This window comes from Peromyscus maniculatus, chromosome 9, assembly GCF_049852395.1.
Source record: "Peromyscus maniculatus bairdii isolate BWxNUB_F1_BW_parent chromosome 9, HU_Pman_BW_mat_3.1, whole genome shotgun sequence".
Taxonomy (NCBI): domain Eukaryota; kingdom Metazoa; phylum Chordata; class Mammalia; order Rodentia; family Cricetidae; genus Peromyscus; species Peromyscus maniculatus.
Genome location: NC_134860.1, coordinates 68,102,122 through 68,122,732, shown reverse-complemented (window position 1 = coordinate 68,122,732; position 20,611 = coordinate 68,102,122). Strand labels below are relative to the sequence as shown.

General features: G+C 55.0%; 1 protein-coding gene across 4 annotated transcripts in view; it reads right to left on the bottom strand.

Moving 5' to 3' along the window:
- Positions 1 to 14: 14 nt before the first annotated feature.
- Bin3 (bridging integrator 3) overlaps positions 15 to 20,611 on the bottom strand; it is a 38,847-nt gene continuing 18,250 nt past the window's right edge. For 2 of the 4 annotated variants that reach the window (XM_076545315.1, XM_076545316.1), the window contains exons 2-10: positions 20,086 to 20,134; positions 14,358 to 14,398; positions 13,939 to 14,000; positions 9,134 to 9,270; positions 8,564 to 8,604; positions 3,650 to 3,754; positions 3,336 to 3,477; positions 3,095 to 3,229; positions 15 to 820 (exon numbers count right to left, since the gene is read on the bottom strand). In XM_076545315.1, the coding sequence (XP_076401430.1) occupies positions 674 to 820; positions 3,095 to 3,229; positions 3,336 to 3,477; positions 3,650 to 3,754; positions 8,564 to 8,604; positions 9,134 to 9,270; positions 13,939 to 14,000; positions 14,358 to 14,398; positions 20,086 to 20,134 (859 nt within the window). In that variant the 3' untranslated portion in view covers positions 15 to 673. Of the gene's footprint in view, positions 821 to 3,094; positions 3,230 to 3,335; positions 3,478 to 3,649; positions 3,755 to 8,563; positions 8,605 to 9,133; positions 9,271 to 13,938; positions 14,001 to 14,336; positions 14,399 to 20,085; positions 20,135 to 20,611 lie in introns of those variants that run through there. The other 2 variants (XM_076545318.1, XM_016004959.3) reach the window with 2 other exon arrangements.

The window sequence follows — 20,611 nt, the reverse complement described above, 5'->3', positions numbered from 1 at the left end:
ACAGCACACTAATGTTTTACTGGAAACTTTACTTGAAAATAGAATTCCAACAACACAGGTGAGACATAAGCCTTGCCTTGAGGCCTGTGGGTCAACGTGTGACGTTCTGTATAGTAGACAGCTAGAAACAAAGTCCGTGTACCAGGGGAAGCTAAACACCCAGGGCTTATCCCTAGCTGGACCTGCAGGGGATCAGCTTGGATTATGTTGGCATGAGGGGCCCACCGCAGCAGAGGGACCAGAGTTCTGCTCCCCAGGGCCCCGCCTCTCACCCAATAGGCTGAAGCGTCACGAGGGGAGGGGATGGTGGGTTCCCTAGAGTAGGTCCTCTGGAGGTAGTCAGAGCTAAGGCCCCCACCTTACACAGGAAGCTCCTGCTGGCCAGACAGTATAGCACATTCTGGACGGTTCTGGAAGTAAACAGGCCCCTGGGTTTTTTCTACATTGCCTATCAGCATTGGGCAGGGGGTAACAGCAGCCTGCGAGGCTCCCAATGTCAGGCTCAAGGAAATGGAGACTTTTAAGTCGGAGGACTGGCAAGGTTGAATAGTGGCCACCTGTCTCCAGCTGGCAGACCATTGGGAGGTCCACGAATCCATGCCTGCTAAGAGCAAAGACTATAGAGATGTCATCTGGGTCCCAAGGAGTCTGAGGACTCCTGAGGGACTGGGGCTCAGTCATCAGCCACGATGGAGAGGGCTCGGAGCTCACTTAGTTTGGCCTCGTTTTCCCGCTCCCGCTGCTCGTCTGAGTGGCCTGGCTGGTCAAGCTGCTGGGTGAGGTCTCCGAAGATCTTATGCATTTCTGAGTAGTACACAACCTGGGGAAGAGGCAAGAGTTGTGGGTAGGAACTGGACTTCGGGTCTACACAGCCACCCACTCAGTGAAGCAGCCAGGAGTACAAGCAGGGCCGGGGTCGGGGTCTATCGGTTGCTTCTTGGTGAAGCGGGTCCGGGGCTCACTCCTGCTCCATCACCACCTCCCAGATCTCGCTCTATCACCCGCCAGCCTAGGGACGGGTGAGCCACAGCTGAGGCTTTTGGGAACGTCCACTGCAGAGAAAGGTTTATAGTAGGGAGTCAGTAGTTCCTTGGGGGATGGGGTTGTGAAGGAAGCACGGCCCTTTAAACCCCTGGCTCCCCAAAACAGCTAGTATGGAAAGGGAACTATGCATCTGAAGGTGGCCAAGGGCAGGCCTGGGTTTACTGCCTTTCCTAAGCTAGGAGGAGCCAAGGTTTTGTTTTGTTTTGTTTTGTTTTTTTGGTCATGGAAAAAGAACATGGCAGACACTGGCTCCCCAAGCCTTGAGAGCTGGTTCTAGAAGTCAAGTCAAGGGAGGTGACAGCTTCCCAGACTCCACCTCTCCCTGCTTTTGCTCCTGATCGCTTCCAGGTTAAGCTGCCTAGATGAAAAGCACCAGTGAGGGGGCGTGAATGACAGGTCCAAGAGTGGAGGAGTTTCTCCAGGTGGTAGATGATGACTTCTACAGAGGTCAGAGGCCATTTCTGCCTCAGTTTCCACTCCCTGACATGACAGTGCACACTCATCAAAGTGTTCCACGTTCTCTTCTTCAAGCACCTCAACTCTGAGACTGTCTCCAGGATCCTCCTCCATTTGAGAAACTGGAGGAGGGTGACCAGAGGGTGGGAGTGGCGTCCTAGGAAGTCTCCCCAGAAACCGCAGCTGGGGGCCCCCCATTCCTTGCCTGGGCCACGCTGCCTGGTGAGTCACGGGGATGCTCACTTCTCTAATGACTAATAGCAGCAGCAGCAGCAGCAGCCGGGTGAGGAGGATGCTGGCACAGGGGAGGCGGTAAACAGCCCTGGCTCCCCTGCTGCTTGGTTACAGGGCACCCCATTGCCTGGGCACCCTGCAGTTCCTTAAGGATCTGGGTGGGGATGGTGGACACAGGTCACTGGAAGCAGAGGTAGGTGCCATGGCAAAAGCGGGCAGGCCAACATCTCCCCTCTAAATCCACTCTTCGTCCAAACCAAGGGTGCGGCAGCTGAAGGCGGCCCTCGTCTGCGGGGACAACCGGCCCTTTGTGCTGTCTGTCTCAGTCTCACTCCCTAGAGAGCCCCAGACTGAAAACATGGGTCACTAGCAAGTCTAGGCTCCAGGACAAATCTTGCCTGGGCTTCTTGATGTCAAGCATTCTAGCCCATGGCTTTGGGGGTCACCCCAAAGTGAAGGATGGGAAGAGGGAATCAGGCTTTACTCAGGGCATTTGTGACTAAGGGAGCAACCAGGAAATGATGATGTCCACTGGAGGGCGCCAGAGGCCCAGGCAAGACAGGCAGGGCAGGCAGAGCTTGGGGACGGACCAGTTAGTGTTGGGGTCCTGAGCCGGCACCTGTGACCATGTGGAGAAGAGCTGCTCCTGGCTGGTCCGGCTGCCTCTCCCACCATGCCAGTGGGAGAACAATCCTAGCTAAAGTCTGCCTGAAGATGAGTGGGGAGGGGAGGGTGGGCGGGAGCGGCACGGCATCCCGTTTGGACCCTCCACCCCAGTGGCAGGGGACTGTGTCCTACTCTCTGGCGGCCACTCCCATACCAGCCTGCACTCCACTGTCTTTCCACTAGGGGGAGCATTATACCTAGTGGCCAGAATCTCAGAGCTGGTCCAGGACTCCTCCCTAGGAAGCTCAGTTAGGGTTCCTGTGGTCTCCTGCTAATGGAAGTCTCCTGATGGGTCCTCAGGCATCCACTCTACTGTCCTCTCAGCCACTTCTGCAAAACGCCTGCCCAGTTAAGGGGGGGGGGGGCTAAAGATGCAGCCTGGGGTCTTGCTGCTTGAATATAGGAAGAACTCAAGGGGTGGAGAGAGGGTTAAACAAGAAGGAACCTTGTCCATCATAGGGCTGGGGTTAAGTGGATTTGGCAATGGAGGATGCCCAAGAGAAACTGCAGCACAGTATCAGTGCTGGCCACCAGGGCTGACATGAGTTCTCATAGAGCCTGGGGCGGGGTGGGGTGGGGTGGTGGGGGTGGGGTAGGGTGGGTGTGCTGCCGTCTGTGCCGAGTGCAGCTACGTCTAATGGGAGCTGGGCTCCTACAGAGATCATTTCCCACGGGAGGAAGGGCCTCGCCTCACCTGGGCCCGGACCAGGGACTCGAAGCTGGGCTGGAAGTAGTCAAGTCGGCTGCCATAGAACCGCGGCATCTCATCCAGGAGCTGTTTGTTCTTGGCTTCAAAGTCTTCCCGGACCGGCCGCAGCTCCTCTCGGGCCTGGAGAACAAGACCCCGGTGTCACTGACGAGGGCGGGGTGTGGGGACAGCGAGGCCCTCGTGGCAATGGTGGTTCTGCTGCCCCCTCCTGCCTCTCCCGCGGTACCTGGTGGAGCTTGGCCAGCACCGGGCCGGTCTTCTCCTTGTCCTCGTACTTCTCCACCTTGGCCTGCAGTCTCCGGTAGTCTTGCAAGGCCTGCTCCCGCCGCTTCACTGCCATGCTGAGGCTCGGGAACACACTGCCAAACCTGCGGGGCACAGCCTGGCTGGAAACGGGCTTGTCGTGTGGAGGGGTATCTGACGGTCACCGCTTACTCAGAAACACGTACGACACACCTACTATGTGCCAGAGCCACACGGCTCTGGAACTTTGGGACTTGTGCTGGTAGGGTGCTATGGGGAGCAGCAGACAGTACTGACCCCAACGGTGGGCTGTGAAGGAGAGTGCTCTGTCCTGTGGCTGTCTCCCTACACACCCTGAGCTCCATCACAGAGAACGGCAGCGCTGGGATACTCCTGAATATACTAAAAAAACAAACCAAAACCAACAAGAAGGGAAGGCCAAGGCCAATCAGGTAGTAAGGGTCCGGAAAGGACCCTGAGAGTCCAAGTTTACCAGTACCTATCCTTCCACACCACAGTGCCACTGACAGGTGAGAAGAGAGAATTAGAGTCTGGCTAAGGGTCCCTTCACACTGTGGAGAGACACAAACGCTGTGGTTTTCCCGCTAAAAGGACACAGGGAAAAACCACACTTGAGGAGTCGGCCCTTGCCCCTCCTACCCGACATGAGCATGGCACTCAGAGGACTGGCCGTTCAGAGAGGGCTGCATTTGAAATGTTTTGGCATTTGAGTGGAACTATCATCACCAGGGCCACCTTTTCCCCATGGAGGGCCACTGCATCTTAGACGGTCCCAGGGAGAGCCACTTTTCGGGGGCCCAGGCAAGAGAAAACATTCCTCTTGACACAGACGAGGGATGGAGGCGAGGCAGCCCTGTAAGCAGCTCTCCGGGAAGTGAGAAAACCGGGCATGCAAAGCCTTGAGGGGCTGTAGCTGACCTTGGTGCTGCACAAGGCTTTCCTACCACACCATGAGGTGCCCACCGTGCCAGCCAGGAGCTCTGACAGCCTCTGGCCACTGTCGGTGACCTGGGACCAGAAGAGTCAGCTAATCCAGGAAGAGCCAGAGAGGGCGACAGAGCAGGCAAACAGAAGTCAGGGGGATGGGATCTTCTCACTGGGACCCCAGTCAGTGGCCGAGGCCAGCCTTTCACATACATCAGCGCTGAGGGAACATCCGAATGCTTAGGGTAGGTTCTGACACCACAGGAGGCACCATTCCCAACCTCTCCTCCTTATAGGATATGATATGAATACGGTACTTAAAAGCTTCCAAGAAGTCAGGGACACACACATGAGAGTAAAGCATACTCCTGCTAGAGAACAGAGAATGTCAACTCAGCCAGGCATCAGGGTACCCAAACAAGCAACAGACTCAGGGAGCAGATCCCGGTGGAACAAAGGGCTTCGTCTCAAAGGTCACTAAAAGCAGTTCCTGTAACTTAACCTTCTAAGCAGGCGCATCCCTTTCCTGAAAATGCTCCTGGTCCAAGGCTATCAGAATTTCTCTGAAGCCTCAGGCACAGGCCTTTCTGTGGAGTAATCAAACCAAGACTTGACGAGGTGCTTTAACAGGGGAGATGTGAACCCATGTGGCTCTGTGCAAACTGGATGTGGGGAGCAGGCACCACCAGGTCACACGGGGAGGAGGTGGTCACATTGCCTATGTCAAGGCAGCTGTGCCTGGCCATTCAGCTGCTCTGGAGCCTCGCTCCCTTCCTGGGCAGCTGAGCAGTGCGTGGCTCAAGGGAACAGGTGCCTCGGGCCTGAGAACCTACCACCCTGCCCCTCCTTCTATCCCAAGAGAACAAAGGGTCCCAGCAGCTTGATCCTGTTGTCAGAAGCAGCCTGCTGCTTGGGTGGCCCCAGGGCCAAGAATGAGACAGGCAAGAGGCAGAGGTGGAGTACTTTCCTGCCCAGGCCACACAATCTCTTTGCTCATTGGAACTCACCTCTGGGGACCGGGGAGACAGGGGCAGGGGTGGGGTGGGCATCACAAGAAACAAAGCAATGCGTGAAGGGCATCCTGCAGGTGTGAAATGACCTTGGTGCAATGCTAGTCTCAGCACAACTTGGCCATTAGCCCGTGGTCCCAGTCCCTTTCCATGGTTGTCATCTTCAAGACCAAGTCACACCTACCAGGAATATTAATACTAACACTTCAAGACCTGGCCAGCTCATGAAGGACCCACAATGCAAGGTCAAAATGTAGAGCTGGGAGACCACGGCCACCACAGACCAGGGGTTACAGCTTTGGGGCATGTGGTCTCTACACACCATTCATTACTTAAAAGCATGGATTCCTGCTTAGGAGCCTGCAGGAATCAAGACCATCCCCGTCTGCAGCTGCAACTGGTCCTGCTGCCCTGCTGGAGGCTCCTGACTCTTGGGGGACTCACATGTCTTCCTCAGATCTGTTTCCTCCTGTACTGTACTCCAGATCTGTACTCATCAATCAAACCAAGATCTGATCGAGACCTGAGCTTGGTTAGTAGCTTAGAGTCACTCACAAAGGGAAATCTGGGTAGCTCTGGGCCTAGGACCAGGAGTCCCTGAGACAAGGGACAGGTATCATGCTCTTTTCAACTGAGGGGGCTACTAATGTCACTCATAGGAAGAGTGCCTATCCTAAGGTGATGGAGCGCAGAATTCCTGCTCACTCTCCCACCAAGCCTCCATTTCGTATTTTCTACTTTTCAGCCTTGGACAGATGTCGCCAGTTACCTGATAGCAGGATCCACTCCAGATGTGGACTAACTCAGGTGCTGGTGCAGAAGTGAGGACAGCTGCAGGCTGGTCCCCTGTGGTGGGACCTTTCCCAGATATGCTAATGGGACCTAATGGGGTTCCTGCTGACCTATCAACGATGCTGCATGGGCCCAGCTCTCCTCAAGGCACAAAGCTTCCATTTCTACTGGCCTGCTCCAAAGACACACGGTAGAGAAGCCAGATCCTCTGCTGGTCTCAGCTGCCCCCTGACAAATGAGTGGTAAGAGACAGGCTGTCTTCTGTTTCCTGGCCGGGCTCAAATCATACATCCTCAAGCACACTAACCCTGCTTCTAGGTACCGACTCTACCACACTGAGGGACTAGACAGACTTAGGCTATGGGAGTGGCTGGGACACTGTGCCTGCTCAATATGGCAGTACACACGCCTGGGCTCAGTCTCCCGAGTTCCCAGGCTGTAAGTACCTAAGACTGATGCACATTGATCTTCAAGGATGGGGGGTGGGCCTAGGTCTACACCAGGGCTTCGGGGAGCTCAACCTAGGAGGTACCCATTTCTTGCCTGGCATAGGGTTCAACACCAGGCTTGCTCCCCAGGGAGGTAAAGCGTGGGGTGAAGAGAGATTGGGGAGGGAAAGAGGCCGGCTGGGAGGTGGGTTGGGAGCAGCCGGCCTGGTGGGGAATGCCTGCCATCCTCATCTGTGCCCACACAGCCGGGATCTTCCACCCACCAGGAAAGGGAAATTGAAAGCATCCCCATCCGACATGTGAACAACCCAGGGACTGGGGGATTAGAGACCAAGCCCCCTTTGCGGGGGATGCTGGGGGCGACAGGGTGGCCATGATCTTCATTAGAGGACAGGAAAGCTGCAGTTTCCTGTTTCCGGTGCTGGGGTCCCTGGGAGCTTCTCTTCTGGCACAAGGCAGCAAACGGGGAGGAGGGAGCAGGCAGTGGTGGTTTATGTGGTCACGGGGGATTGTATTCTGGCTGTGGGCTGCACAAGCCAGCCAGGCCTGAGGCTCACACAGAGGTCAGCGGATCCATGGCGGAGATGGTGGCCGCCCCCTCTGCCACGCCCCCACCTTCCTGGCAGGTGGTGGGCTGCTAGCATGGTGGGAAGCAGCCGGGGTTTCTCTCTACTTGGCTGCAGAAGCCAGGGATCCGATTTCAATGCCGCCTCGTTGGTTGTGAAATCGAGAAGGTAGTCAGCCCCCTAGTTCTCTGAGCTGGCAGTCCTGCCAAACTCTGCCAACTCTGGGTGCCTGTGGCTGGGCCCCCTGCATCTCTGGCACAGCAGACTTCTCTGTGCACAGAGGCTCATCGTCTCTGAGATCCTTCCACCCAGCTCTGAACCTGTCTTGGAGAGCAGACCAAATGAACAGCTAGCTCCTTCTGCACTCAGGTCCCCATGCAGGTCCTGGGGTTTGGGGATGAGCTCTGACCGTGAAGCAGGGGTTCGAGAGCCCAAGCTGATGAGGCTGGGGTGGTGGGGTGGTGGGCACGGGCCAGGCTTGGCCTCAGGGCAGCTGCAGGTGCTCTGTAGGCCCAGTGTCGGGAAGAAGCCTGACAAGGTTAGGAAGGCTCTTCCTGACGCCCCCCCCCCCCCCTCCGCCTGAAACAGGGGAGGACAACAGCACTCCCCAACACCCCAAGACTGCAGGATCAAAACCTGCTCTTCATCTCCCTCCAGCTTGATCCTGGCCTAATGATAATGAAGCAGAGGCTCACTGCCCAGCCCTGGCAAGGCAGCTGCCAGGGACCACCACAGAAGAGGTAATAAAGTGCAGCTGCTGGCGCGGAGCGGGAGCCTTTCTGGGTCAGAGCAGGCTGGGAGAGGCTGGGAGAGAGGAAGCACTCAGGAGCTTCAAGGCAAGGCTTGGGCCAGCCTCCTCCCCTGGGGACCCGCAGGACAAGCCTGTCTGATCCCTGACCAGGGCCTGCAGGACCAAAGACTGGACTCTCACAGAACTCCCTGCTCTCGCAGGTCACGAGTGAGGGGACCTTCCCAAGCAGGATGCGGTGGCTGCGGCTGCTGCGCCCTTCCCCATGTGCGGCCACCCCCACGTTTCCAAAGCAGAGTGCTGCAGGCAGCTGCATCCCAGGCCGGCTGTGAGATGAAAGGCCTTGCTCACGGCTGCTGAGTGCTGGCCAGGCTCTCTGCTAGCTGGAATCAGCCAGCGGTGGGCCTCACGGGGCCCAACCAGAGGCAAAGGGGAAGGGGCCTAAAGACCACCGGGGCAGTGTCTGGCACCATGGACATCAGCAGCTCCCTTCCCTACAGACCGACTAGGCCGTGCTGGTGCTCCGGAGCCACCAGGAGCCTCAACCGTGGGACACGATGTACGGCTGGCGTCCCTGTTGTTTCCTGTCATGGGAAGCTGGGGACATGCTGCCAGACATGCTCCTTGGCCCCCAAGGGCCTAGCTGACCTGCTTTTCTCACAAGTGCCCCGGGGCCCATTTCCTTGGGTAACCTTACTTACTTTTTCAGGGGTTCAATCACTGTCTTTTGGATCTGGTTCACCTGTCAAAAGAAGAATCAAATGGCATCCAAACTGAGATATCTAGACTCTTCTTAAAAGAGGAGGCTCCAGGTTCCTCACAAGTCAGAATCCTGAGAGCTGGCCAAGGGGGATCGGGGTGGGATAGGCAATAGAGTGTCTGTATTCCACAGCCAGAGGGTGGAGAGGCCACCCAGGAAACCTGAAGGCCACATCGAGGGCTGGGTCTGGTCTCAGGCCAGGCTCTTCCAGTCAGTGCCACTGGCACAGGTTTGTGATGGTTTTCCTCAGTGTGGAGGGCTGGGTGGGCAGAGCTGCCCTACAGAGCATAGCTGCCCCTGAGCATCTCCTGGCTTCACCGTGGCCCCTCAGTGACATGCCTCACAGGAGACAAGGGCAACTGACCAGCCTGGTTTGGGAAGAGCTGGGCTTGGGGATACCAGGCCTTACGCGGCTGAAACCCCAGCATTGCTTAGGACCGATGGGCACTGCATCTAGGTAGACCCAAGGGGAAGGGCTGAGCACCGGCCACGGGCAACAAGACCTGGTCACCTTCTCCTGGTTGAAGGCGTCCATCCGCTTCATAGCTGTGTCTAGGGCTGTCACCATGTTCAGAAAGTCCTGGTCCTGCTCACACAGCGGGTTGGAGAGTAGGTCCAGGGATATCTTCACAGCAGATTTAGACATGGCTGTTACAGAGGTGAAAAGCTCTGTGAGTTCCCAGAGGGCCAGGTCTCCTTGGAGTTCCTTGACCTCCTATGGCCTAGGGGTCTGATCACCTCTGCCTATGCCATGGCTACCAGAACACTGAGGTTCCAGAAAGCCATGTGACATGTTCCTTGGTGTTTCCCACAACTCCTAGCCATGAAACACTGTATCACTGGATAGCAAAAACTCCTAGGCTGTTCCAGGACCAGGTGGGTGGGAAGCTGTATAACACATTTCTGCTCCAAAGACGCTAACTCAATAAACCCAGACTACAAGAACCTGTACTGTAGGTGGACCCTCTCCTGTACTCTACTGTACACCAGGACTGGGCAGAGGGTGAACGCCCGAGGTGCTGTGGGCTGTCTGGAAGTCACAGATAGCACCGAGGAGAATGGAGACCCATTGCTAGCCTTGGGGCTCTTGATCTTGGGCGTGCTTTTAGCTTTCCATTATTCGCACGTGAAATTGTAGAGGGGTAGGTCGCAGGCCTAGAGAAGGACCAGGTTGGCTCAACACTGTCTACACCAGTTTCTGAACTTAGCTGGCTGAGTATCAGAACAAAAGACAAATTCTGCACGTGATCTTGGTCAAAAGGCCGAGGAGCGATAGAAGACAGAAGACAGAAGATAGAGTTTCGTTACTGTGGTTTTAAACTGCGCTGTGTGCTGTAGTCTAGGCTGGCCTCACTGCAGCCCAGATGGGCCGCCAATCTGCAGTGATCTCGGCCTCAGCCTCCTAAGTGGTGGGATTCCAGGCATGCACTACCACACTTGGCTGGAGTTTATTTTGTTTATTATCACTTTAGTGCCACAGCACTTGAGATGCTGTTGATTTTAAGGCACACGGGTACTGTCTGAACCACTAAGAAAGGAAAAAAGAGGATGCCAACCACCAAACCACCATATTAGCAAGTGCGAGAGAACTGTGGTCTCAAGGACATTAAACTGAAGGAGGGCCTTAGAATGGATGGGGGCAGGGAACCATCTCCCAGCTGATCACAAGTGGGACCTTCTTTGCCATCCCAGCAGTGAACAGATAGCACATGCCCAGTGGCAGGTCCCCAGGAGGGCCTTGACACTCTGCTGTGGGAGAGGAGAAGCCCAGGCCCTGCCAGAGGTCCCTGTCACACCCAGGTCCTTCCATAAGAGGCTGTGCCTGCTGGGCTGCCCAGACGGCCATGGAAGCCGGTAGGGTTAGTCACCAAACAAAGAGGAAAGGTAAACTTGCCAGAAATGTTGAAGCAATGGAGGAAGAAGAAACACTTATGAAGTGATCACAAGCAGCACAGTCAGAAGATAGTCAAGATCTGCACAGAACTGCAAACGTTTCTGAAAATGTCTTCTCTTGTTTTCTCCACAGTATTCGATGAAAAATAAAAATTTCAACAGTCACAGGATAGTGGAGGCTCTTTTCCACCTACCTTTCCTCTCCTTATACCCTACATTCCTTACACATTCTCGGACCTCTGCCTGCTGAAACCACACGAAGCCAATATGTTGTATTTGCTTAGGCCACTGCCCTGGGCACAGCTAGGTCTGAAATCTAATCCCATACACCCATTCTTGGTCCCTGCTCCAGGTAACAGCCTTTCTCCCCTGCAGACTGGGCGGTGGTGGGTCCATGGCCCATATGGTCTAGCCCTGAGATCGGCAGTCTTTGAATCTTAGGGAAAAATCTTAAGACCTTCCCTTGTGTTTCTGAGGTCCCAATACAGCTTCCAGATGAAGCCCCCAAAAGTCCTCAGAAACCGATCATTCTGAAAACCCTGGAAGTCATACAACTTTTCTAAATGGAAGATCCTCTTTTCAGAGCATCGGCAAGTATTTTAGCGCCTATCCTGGAACTTGGGAGAATCTGAGGTCACAAAAGGCATTGTTCATTTTCCTCAGCTGTTGGGTCAGTGGCTCTAAGTACGTTCCTAGTCCCACTGTAGAGTCACAATTCATCGGAGACACATTTCCAGGCCTTGTTCTGGACTTGCGAATGCTAAGGTCAGGCCTGGCATCCTGTGCCATCACCAGCCCACGGTGACACTGCTGTCGCCCATGTGACAGACCCTGAATGCAGACCGTGTCCACTTGCTTGTCATGCCTCACTAGGAAAACAAAACCCTGCCCTCTTTTCTACTCTGACATTCAGCTGTCTGGGAAGCAGGCACCAGCGACTCCCTTGCTGGAAGGCGGTGGGAGTGATGAACACCTAAGTCAGACCCAAACTCATCCAACAGACCAGCTCCCGACCCCGACCCCTGCCTCAGGACAGGCTGACTTGGAGACGGGGGATCCAGGGTGAGGTGGGGGTCATGTTCAGACCAGCCCATATCCTTGGGGTTGGCAGGGAAGCTTTGGGGCACAGACCAATAAGGCTGGCCTTCTGAGCATGTGGGGGGGGGCAGCTCTGCAAGGCCCTTGGCTGTCACAGCTGCTCCCCAGGAAGACATTGCTCTCTCTGACCTGAAGCTGTTCAAAGTGTCTACTGAAGGAATAAAGGTGGTGTAAGCAACCAGCTGAGGCCGAGTACCTGGCAAAATGGGGCAACCCCAAGTCTGTGGGCCTATCAAGAATTTGCTTTTCCACTGCATGACAAGTGGGACCACAGCGGGCTTCCAACCCAGTCTGAGCTGTCCACCACCCTATGACCTTTTAGGTGACATCTGGATACCACTGCGCTACCCGAATCTGGATCCTACTATTGGGGCAGCGAGTCAGAAACTGAGACAGGTCTGGTTACTGCAGTGAAGTACGTCCCACCCCCACCCCACCCCACCCCACCCCTCGCTGCTTCCTAGCTTAGAGCAGTCAGAAAAATAAGCCTGACACAGGCAGGTGGGCTGGAGAGATGCTCAGTGGCCAAGAGCACTTGCTGCTCTTCCAGAGGACCTGAGTGCAGATCCCAGCACCCACAAAGGGGCTCACAACTGCCTGTAACTCCAGCTCCAGGCAATCTGATGCCCTCTTCTGGCTTCCATAGGTACCTGCAACTCATGTGCATACACACTCACATACATACCGCCCCCCCCATCACACACACTTAAAAATAAAAGAATAAGAGGTTTAAAAACAAAAAAAACTTCTGCCTCTAGACAAAATGATTTCCTCCTTTTAAAGACAGACATTTGGCCAGGCAGTAGTGACACATGCCTTTAATGCCAGTACTAGAGAGGCAGAGGCAGGCAGATTTCTGTCAGTTCGAGGCCAGCCTGGTCTACAGAATGAGTTCCAGGACAGCCAGGGCTACACATAAAAACACGTCTCAAAAAATAGAACGAAACAACAAAAAAAGACATTCCACACGCTCTGCCAGTCATAAGGATGTGCAGTGGGTGGACTTCCTGAGGCTGTTCAAGCACTGGGCGACTACCACAAGACACCATTATGTCACGTGGCTGGACGAACAGGTCGGGTCCTTAATTCTACTTCTGCCTTGGGTCAGTGAGCACAACCACTGCGGAGGGCCAGCTCCACCTCAGGGTGTTTGCTGCCATGTTCTCCCAGGCACATCTACACGGAGTGCTCCCCCATCCTTTCAGGTACAGGGGCACCTCCCTGCTCACCCCACCCAAAGCAGCACGGTTACTCCCCGCCCCTTCACGGTCCTTCCTTGCATCGGTCACTGCATGGTGCTATAATACACGGCGGCTGACTCCCTGCATGCCTTCTCTCCTAGGATGGAAGCTCACTGCTGAACCTCTGGCACTGAGATGTGTGCCTGGGACAAGTTGGTTCTCAACCGGGATTGGTCAAGTGGGAGGTGGTGGGTTGCCCTGGTCACACCTGTCTCTCTGAAGTCCCTATTATAAAGTGGCACGCAGCCATCCCTCTCCTGGGACTCTGGAGAAGCCGTCAAGGTCCACTTGGCAGGAGCCTTGCCGCGGCGACTTCGGCTGTTGCTGTTGCTCTCCACAGAAGCCGCATGCTGGTGACCATGCTGTTCTCAGAGCTTTCCCCCAAACACACAACTTCCCCATCACCATGAGCCATGGGGCTGACGACCAAAAAGGGCACAGTGAGGTTAGGGGCAGTGTCGGGTTAGGGACTGTTAGGCCTGTGCTTGGTGAGGACAGTAAGGGGACTCAGTGACAGAGTCTCCGGATGCTCCCTGACGGAAGCTGCCTCAGTCCCTGGGCCCCTGGGCCTCGTTCTTCCTGAACAAGTCTCTTCAGGCAAGAGCCCTCCCTAGTCCTGACTGTCTGCTGGCCCCTGCTGGCCCCTCACCAGAGGCCTTTCTGTGCCCTCTGCAGTGACAGGATGGACATCCTGGAGTTTGTCTGGCTCTCCTTGCCGACGCTGCGGCTCAGCCCCTGCGGCTGCTGTTGCCATGGGAGAGCCACGCTGCCAACTTCCGCCAGGAAGGTCACGCCGCCTTTTCTCTCCGTCCCTGACACCGAGGCGGGGAAGGGACTTGCCACAGCAGCTTCTGCTGGCTGTAATGACATCCTAACAGGACCCTGGAGCATCGGTTCCCATGCCCCACCAAGCAGGAGTGGCAGGACCCCGTGGGAAGCGGCGACCTCATCAGAGCGAATGACCTCTCTCCGGCCTCTTCGTAGGTTCAGTGTGTGGTGTTTTCTGAGCTAGCCCGGAGGGTCTGAGGAAACAGGGCATCCTCTGCTGCGCCTGCCTCGACAGACACGGGGCGGGGCCGCTTACCCAGGTCGGCATCCGTGCTTTTCTTCATGTCCTTCTGCAGGCGCTTGGTTTGCTCCTCCAGCCTGAAAGGCAAGGAGCGCGTGGGCACCTGGCCTCGCTGCACTAGGGCCTCACTCCTCTGCCTCAGGTGAGCCTGGCAGGGAGGGGAGCCACCCTCCGTGCGTGCGGTATCTGCCACAGATCACCATGCCACCCGAGGCTCTGCGTGAGGCCCATCGCCCAGAGCCCGTGCACTGACGACCTTCCCAGGGCCAGTCTCCTGCCAGAGCTGTCTTGGGTTCCCAGCTGTAAATGGACAAAGGGTGCAGCGGCTCCTTGGCTGAGCCTGACCTGGCCAGGAGGGGGCAGGGCAGGGAGACCTGACAAGAAGCGTGTGCCCCAGCAATCTCCCATCTCACCCTGCTGGGGTTTACACTCACTGCTGCAGTTTTCCATACTCCCGTTCAAAGTCTCTCTCCACCTGGAAGGAGAGAGATAGCTCAATCAGTGGGCAATGACAGCATGATGGAAAAACTCTCCCAGCTCACTGAAACTCGCTCCACGCCCTCCCCCGCAGCCTGCGGCAACAGCCCTGTCCAGTCCCTACACGCTCCAGCGGATCATTAGCAACAGTGTCCCTGTGTTCCCAAACTAATGAAGTGTTTGACTTAGGGAGAAGGCCTCTCCTCCCAGAGGGGCCAACCGGGCAAGCTGGCAAGTCTCAGCGGATTGTGCCTTGGCTCTGTCACCCCAGAGTGAGGTACTGCTAGTGCCCTTTCCTCATCCCAACTCTGATGGCAGTCAAGGTGACTGACAAGACAAGACCCCACCTAGGAGTCAGCGGGACACCAAGGAAGAGGCGAGTCTGGAGCAGCAGGGTTCTGTCATGGGTTAGCTGTGAGGCCTGAGCTAGTGACTTCCCTTCTCAGCCATAGGTTTCTCATAGACTCTACTAATCTGACGTTGGTTCTCAGGTCCATCGAGAAAGATCTTGTGTGGGACATCAGGCGGGAACCTGTTTTAGAATGAAGGGGTCCTGCACCTGAGCCTTCAAGGTGTGCATTTCTGGGGGTGTCCAACCTGTGGCCCACATGCAAGGCTAGCCAAGAATGTAGCCTGGCACAAAATTGTAAGCTTATGAAGTTACGAATATTTTTGTAATTAAAAGAATTTAGCCAGGCAGTGGTAGCGCACGCCTTTCATCCCAGCACCAGGGAGGCAGAGGCAGGCAGATCTCTGTGAGTTCGAGGCTAGCCTGGTCTACAGAGCAAGTTCCAGGACAGCTAGGGCTGTTACACAGAGAAACCCTGTCTCAAACAAACAAACAGCCCCCCTGCCCAATTCATTATTATTGCGTTCATGATGTATATGTGAGCACAGGCATAGTGTATCCATGGAGGTCAGAGGACAACTTTTAGGAACTGGTTCTCTTTGCCTGTGGGTTCTGGTGCTAAGAGGCTGTCAAGCCTACAGAGCAAGCGCTTTACCTATGGAGCCACCGTGCTGGCCTGCACTTTATGTGGGGAGCAGTGACTTGATGGTGTGGTTTTTGAAAGTGAACTTTGTAGATGACAATGCCATGTCATGAGATCAAAGGGGTGACCTAGTCTCGTTATCTCCCCAGCATGTGGTACAGGAAGGCAGTGGAGAGGAGTGAACAGAGGCAGCTGAGAGATGGACTTGGAAATCGACAGTCTGGCCTCTTTGAGCCGCGTGCTCATTGCTCACTGGTCATTTGAGCACTTGACACTGCTCTAGCCTTGCCGTCTCACTTGCTCGGGGGAAGGTAATACATGGCTGGGTGCCCAGCCCATAGTGGTGATTACAGAACGCACATCTGTGTTCCTCTCTTGTTCACTGGGCATGGTGGGGGGGTGGGGGTGGCACAGCAGCCTGGAGATACAGACGGGGATGCACAGAGCAGCAGCCAAAAGGACTTGAGAAATGGCAGCCAGTAAGCCCCGATGTGGCTAAGTATGGAACCTCATGCTAGGCAGTACCGCATAGCTGTGGTCTTCATAGCCCAGAGGATGTGGCTGCTGAGTGCCGTATTTTTCTTCATATTAGCATTTACTTCCAAAAGGATAACGGCTAGGCCCTTGCTCTTCTGGGGTGGTGGGGGCTGAGCCCCTGTGGGGCTGCCTTTGGCTCCCAGCCTTCTTCTCTTTTGCAATGCCTGAGCGTGCTGATGTGTGTGGGATGTCAGAGAGCACCTGGTCCGCCTGGCTGGGGACTGCTTGGACTTGTACAAAGGGGCCTTCAAGCTCCCAGCCAGGTGGGATGGTTCAGGGGGAGCAGGAGCTCACAGTCTGGGGACAGACGCTTGTCGGGGTGGCCACATGCCCTTTCTGCTTGATGCCACTCAAGGCCACCTCTCCTGATTCCAGGAGCCGTGGTGCAGCTCGTGGGTTCCTCATCTTGCTCCCCAGAAGACAGAACCACTTGGGGGTAGGACCAGAATTCAAGGCCCTCAGATTATGGCCGACAGAATAAAGGGACACACTGGAGTTACATTCCGAGGTGCATATCTTCTAAGGGGAAGAGCCAAGTGGAAAAGATCTGAACGTTTTTGAATGCTTGGTACCTTTGCCAAAAGGCAACTGGAGGCCAGTCAACAATGCAAGTGTAAACACATGTGCACGGATTGTCAGGGGATCGGGCTGGGTCGGGCTGCTGAACGGTAGCCTAGGGAGAACCAAGCCCCAGATGATGCTCCCTACATTCTCCCGGGTCCAGGGCACAAGGGCAATGCCTAGGCTAGCCTGCCCAGCAAGAGCTCGGCATTTGCTAAGTGAGGGAACACGCTGAGCTCCTTCCAAACTCGAATTCCTGGGAAAGGGGAAAGGGAGGCCGCAGGCAGGGCTGGGGCTCTGGATGCCAAGGCCAAGGTGTGTCAGGTCAAAGCGAGGCAGAGAAAGCATTCTGAGAGCCACACGAGGATGTTACGGGTGGACAGCATCCTCCCTCAGTACGCTCCCGGGGCTAACAGGGATTAGAGGCTGAAGTCTGGAATCTTCCCCCACTGGAGAGGCTCAGTGGGGCTACTTGTCTTTGTCCCGGTTTGCAATGCACCTCCCTGGCTAGGAACCTTGGCTTGTGTTTTCCTATGTGCACAAGAGCTGGGGAACCCTTGCTTGGAGGGCATGGGAAACAGTGTCTCTAAGAGCTCCCTTGTCCTTCATGAGAGAGGGTGTGTGTGTGTGTGTGTGTGTGTGTGTGTGTGTGTGTGTGTGTGTGTGGTGTGTGGGTGTATGTAGTATGTGTGCTGGTATGCACGTGATGTATATGTATGTGGTGTGTGTATATGTATGTGTAACATCTGTGGTGAGTATGTATGTGTGCTGTGAGTGTATATGCATGTGTGTGGTGTGTATGTGCGTGTGTCTGTATGTGGTATGTGTGTGTGTGTGTGTTTCTGGGTTTGTGTTCTTTCTCCATGCTAAGACACTCTGAGGCTCCAGAGGGGACTAACAGAAGTTGGATCAGGAGGTAGGAGCTGTGGGCCTTGTCACAGTGTCAATGGTCAGCCCCTGCAAAGAACACGCCATTCCTGCCACAGCCTCAGCAATCACAGAATGCACGTTGGGAACCTGAACACAGGCAGGGAGTCAGACCAAAGACAATGTTTTCTTTGTGGCTGGCAGCTGGGTACTCTGAGCCAAAAACCTCCCGAAACTCCCTGAAGATAACATGAACATTTCTTCCCATGACAGGGGTGCCATGATTTCCAATAACCTGGGCAGCCACATCTGTTCCTACCCCATAGTGCGTCACCAGCATCCCAGGGAGAGCTGCCAGAGATCTGGAGACATCTGCACAGCCCAGGCCTGTGCTAGGGGCAGAGAGGTGAGCAAGAACCGATCCAGAAAAGGCAGGGTCTTGCTACCTGTGCTGAAGCACCTGGGAGCTGAGGGGAATAGGGTGAGCAGATGAAAACTCCATTCTAAGGCATCCCTCAGCTTTCATTGTTGGTGAAAGATCAAAGGCCTAGCCCACAACTTCACTGCACCATGGAGTGGAGCTGCTGGGGCAGGCCTAGTCCTTGTCGGCTTCGGAGGAAGCCAGACAGGCTGTCAGGGGGGCTCCTTGCAGCCCAGACACTGGACTAAGTGCCTTATATGCACTGGCTTGTGTGGGACTCTTCCTCCGTGGCAAAGGTGCTGGGGTTACCCTTACCTTGTACATGAGAAAGCTAAGGCTCGAAGAGGCTAAGGCATGTGCCAAAAGTCACAGATAACAGAGGCAGAGCCAGGTAGGAATCCAGGAAGTCAGTCTCTAACCTAGCTCCTTAACAACTACTGGACACTTGCTCGATTTGGGGAAGGGGACAGCACAGACTAAAGGATGACAAGTCCCCCGCAAAGTCATAGACAGCATAGGGAAGGGTCAAGGGAAGCTATGAGGTGGGGGAGGGTCCTGTTCTTCCCTGGGAATCTTCGCTATTCCTCAAAGTAAAGGGTCTAGGATCCCCTACCATGATGGATTGACATCCCTGGAACCATAAGCCAAAATAAACAATTTCTCCCTTTTAGCCCCCTCCCCCCAGGAACCAAGACTTTTCCACCAACATTCTCTGGCAAGGAGCTGGGAAGCGCACTGTGGCCCGTCCTGCTCTGTGGGGGATCAAAGCTCCATCGAGGAAAGATGAAAGTCGGTCGCGGTGGAGGGAGGGATTTTTGTTTTCTTGTTTGCAGTGGTGAACAAAGTTGGGAGAAAAAAAAAGACCCTTTTCAAAAACCACTTCTCTTTTGGGTCTGCTGGGATTACTCTCTGGAGGCTCACAGCCACACCCTCCACTTCTTGGAGGCCAGCATTCGCACACCCAGACTTTCTGGGTCTTAGCTGAGAGGCTCCACAGATGGTCAGTCATGGAGGCGACACTGAGTCTGTTACAACCGGCCTTTGCACGAGGCAGAGGGCGACTCTTTTAAGTTGAGCCCAGCTCCTTTCCTGTGACCTAGCTTTGGACTTCCTGAAGACAGAGGCATTGGTTAGATGAGCTGGACTTCCTGCCAAACCGAGGCGGGCTCTTTTCTCTAGCTCTGCGGTGGAGCCAAGGAGAGAAGGGGAGAGACAAAGAGGATGGCCGGAGCTCAGAGGATGGGCACAGGGACCTCTACTGGAGAGACAGTCCTGGGCCTTGAGCTGTCAGGACAGAGTATGCTTTTACCCATGTTAAAAACCAAGGCCTTGGGGGCTGCAGAGATGGCTCAGGGGTCAAGAGTACTGGCTGCTCTTCCAGAGGACCCAGGTTCAAACCCCAGCACCCACATGGCAGCTCACGACTGTCTGTAACTCTAGTTCTAGGGGACCTGACATACATGCAGGCAAAACACCAATGCATATAAAATACATCTTAAAAAGAAAAAGACAATGGGCCTCACTTGTGTGTGAGCGGCTGCAGAGGTTACTCGGGACAGACGGGCTGCACTGCAGGAGCACACAGAACATAGATGAAGAGTGACCAGAGCCACAGACCCAAATGCTCACTGCAGCTCTCCAGGAGGGGGTTTTCAGATCTAACAACATCGCCACCACTCTATGGAAAAACAGACAGCGGGCCAGATGAGGTCCATGGGCTTTTAGCTCTAACGTTCCAGGATCTGTGGCTCTTCCCCTCCCATTTTAGACAGAAAACAGGGATAAACACCATGGGTTCAAAGGTGGGTGGGTGCTACCATTGCACAGAGCGACTGGATCATGGCAGACCTACCAATCTGTGCAAACAAAAAGATGTGGGCCACCCGGAGAAGCTGCCCGGTCTTTTGTGTAGTTGAGGTGGCTAAAAAGAAAGGCTTGGGGCTATCATGGTATGTATATTCAGGGAGCAGTGTGTGCCCCAGAGTTCTCCCAGGAATACGATCGCTCAGATGGAAAGCATCTACACCTGTCCAAAGTTGGGGAAGCAACCAACAGGACCCTGGTTCTAGAACCATATGACTGGGAACAAGACCAGGGTGCTGACCTTCCAGCTCCCAAATGTGCATTGTCAATGCTCAGGTTCTGGCCTGGGAATTAGCTCACTGGCAGAGCACTTGTCTAGTACGCCTGAAACCCTAGCTCACACTCTCCAGTCCTGAGAGAGAAAATACCCAGAAGGCTGAGGTTCCATGCAGAGGTGATGTGAGGCGCAACTGAACCCCAGGGCATAAGAACTGTGTTACTCACTGTTTTGGGGACGATCTGTTTCTTGGGCTGCCCGATCTTAAATGGGATCCTGTAAGAGGGAGAGACAGAGGGATGCTGTGAGACGTGGGGAAGGCCGGACGGCAGGAGGGGATGCACGGAGGGGGTTAACACTTGGTGGTCTGTCCCCGTCCCCGTCCCCGTCCCCCCCACCAACTGTCTCATGGGGCATGTGAGCCAACAGCACCCAGTTTGGTTCTGGGACAGATCATGCTCCACGCCAGCTCTTGGTCACTCCCATTAGCAGTCTGTCACTTCAACACACTGGGGAAGTGGGGGAAGGGAGACATCTTGAGGCTCTGCAAACCTTGCTTTGAGGAACTAAGTGAGAAACATGGTTCCCTAGAACAGCTATCATTCTTGAAAACATGTCCTTAAAAAAAGCCCACAAACATCCCTCATCGTCTGTAAGGCCTATTCAGCGTCCCCACAGGGGCTACAATGTATCTTGCAGGGGTTCTGGGGATGCTAAGGAAAGAGGATAAATCAAGGAGCATTTATAAGTGGC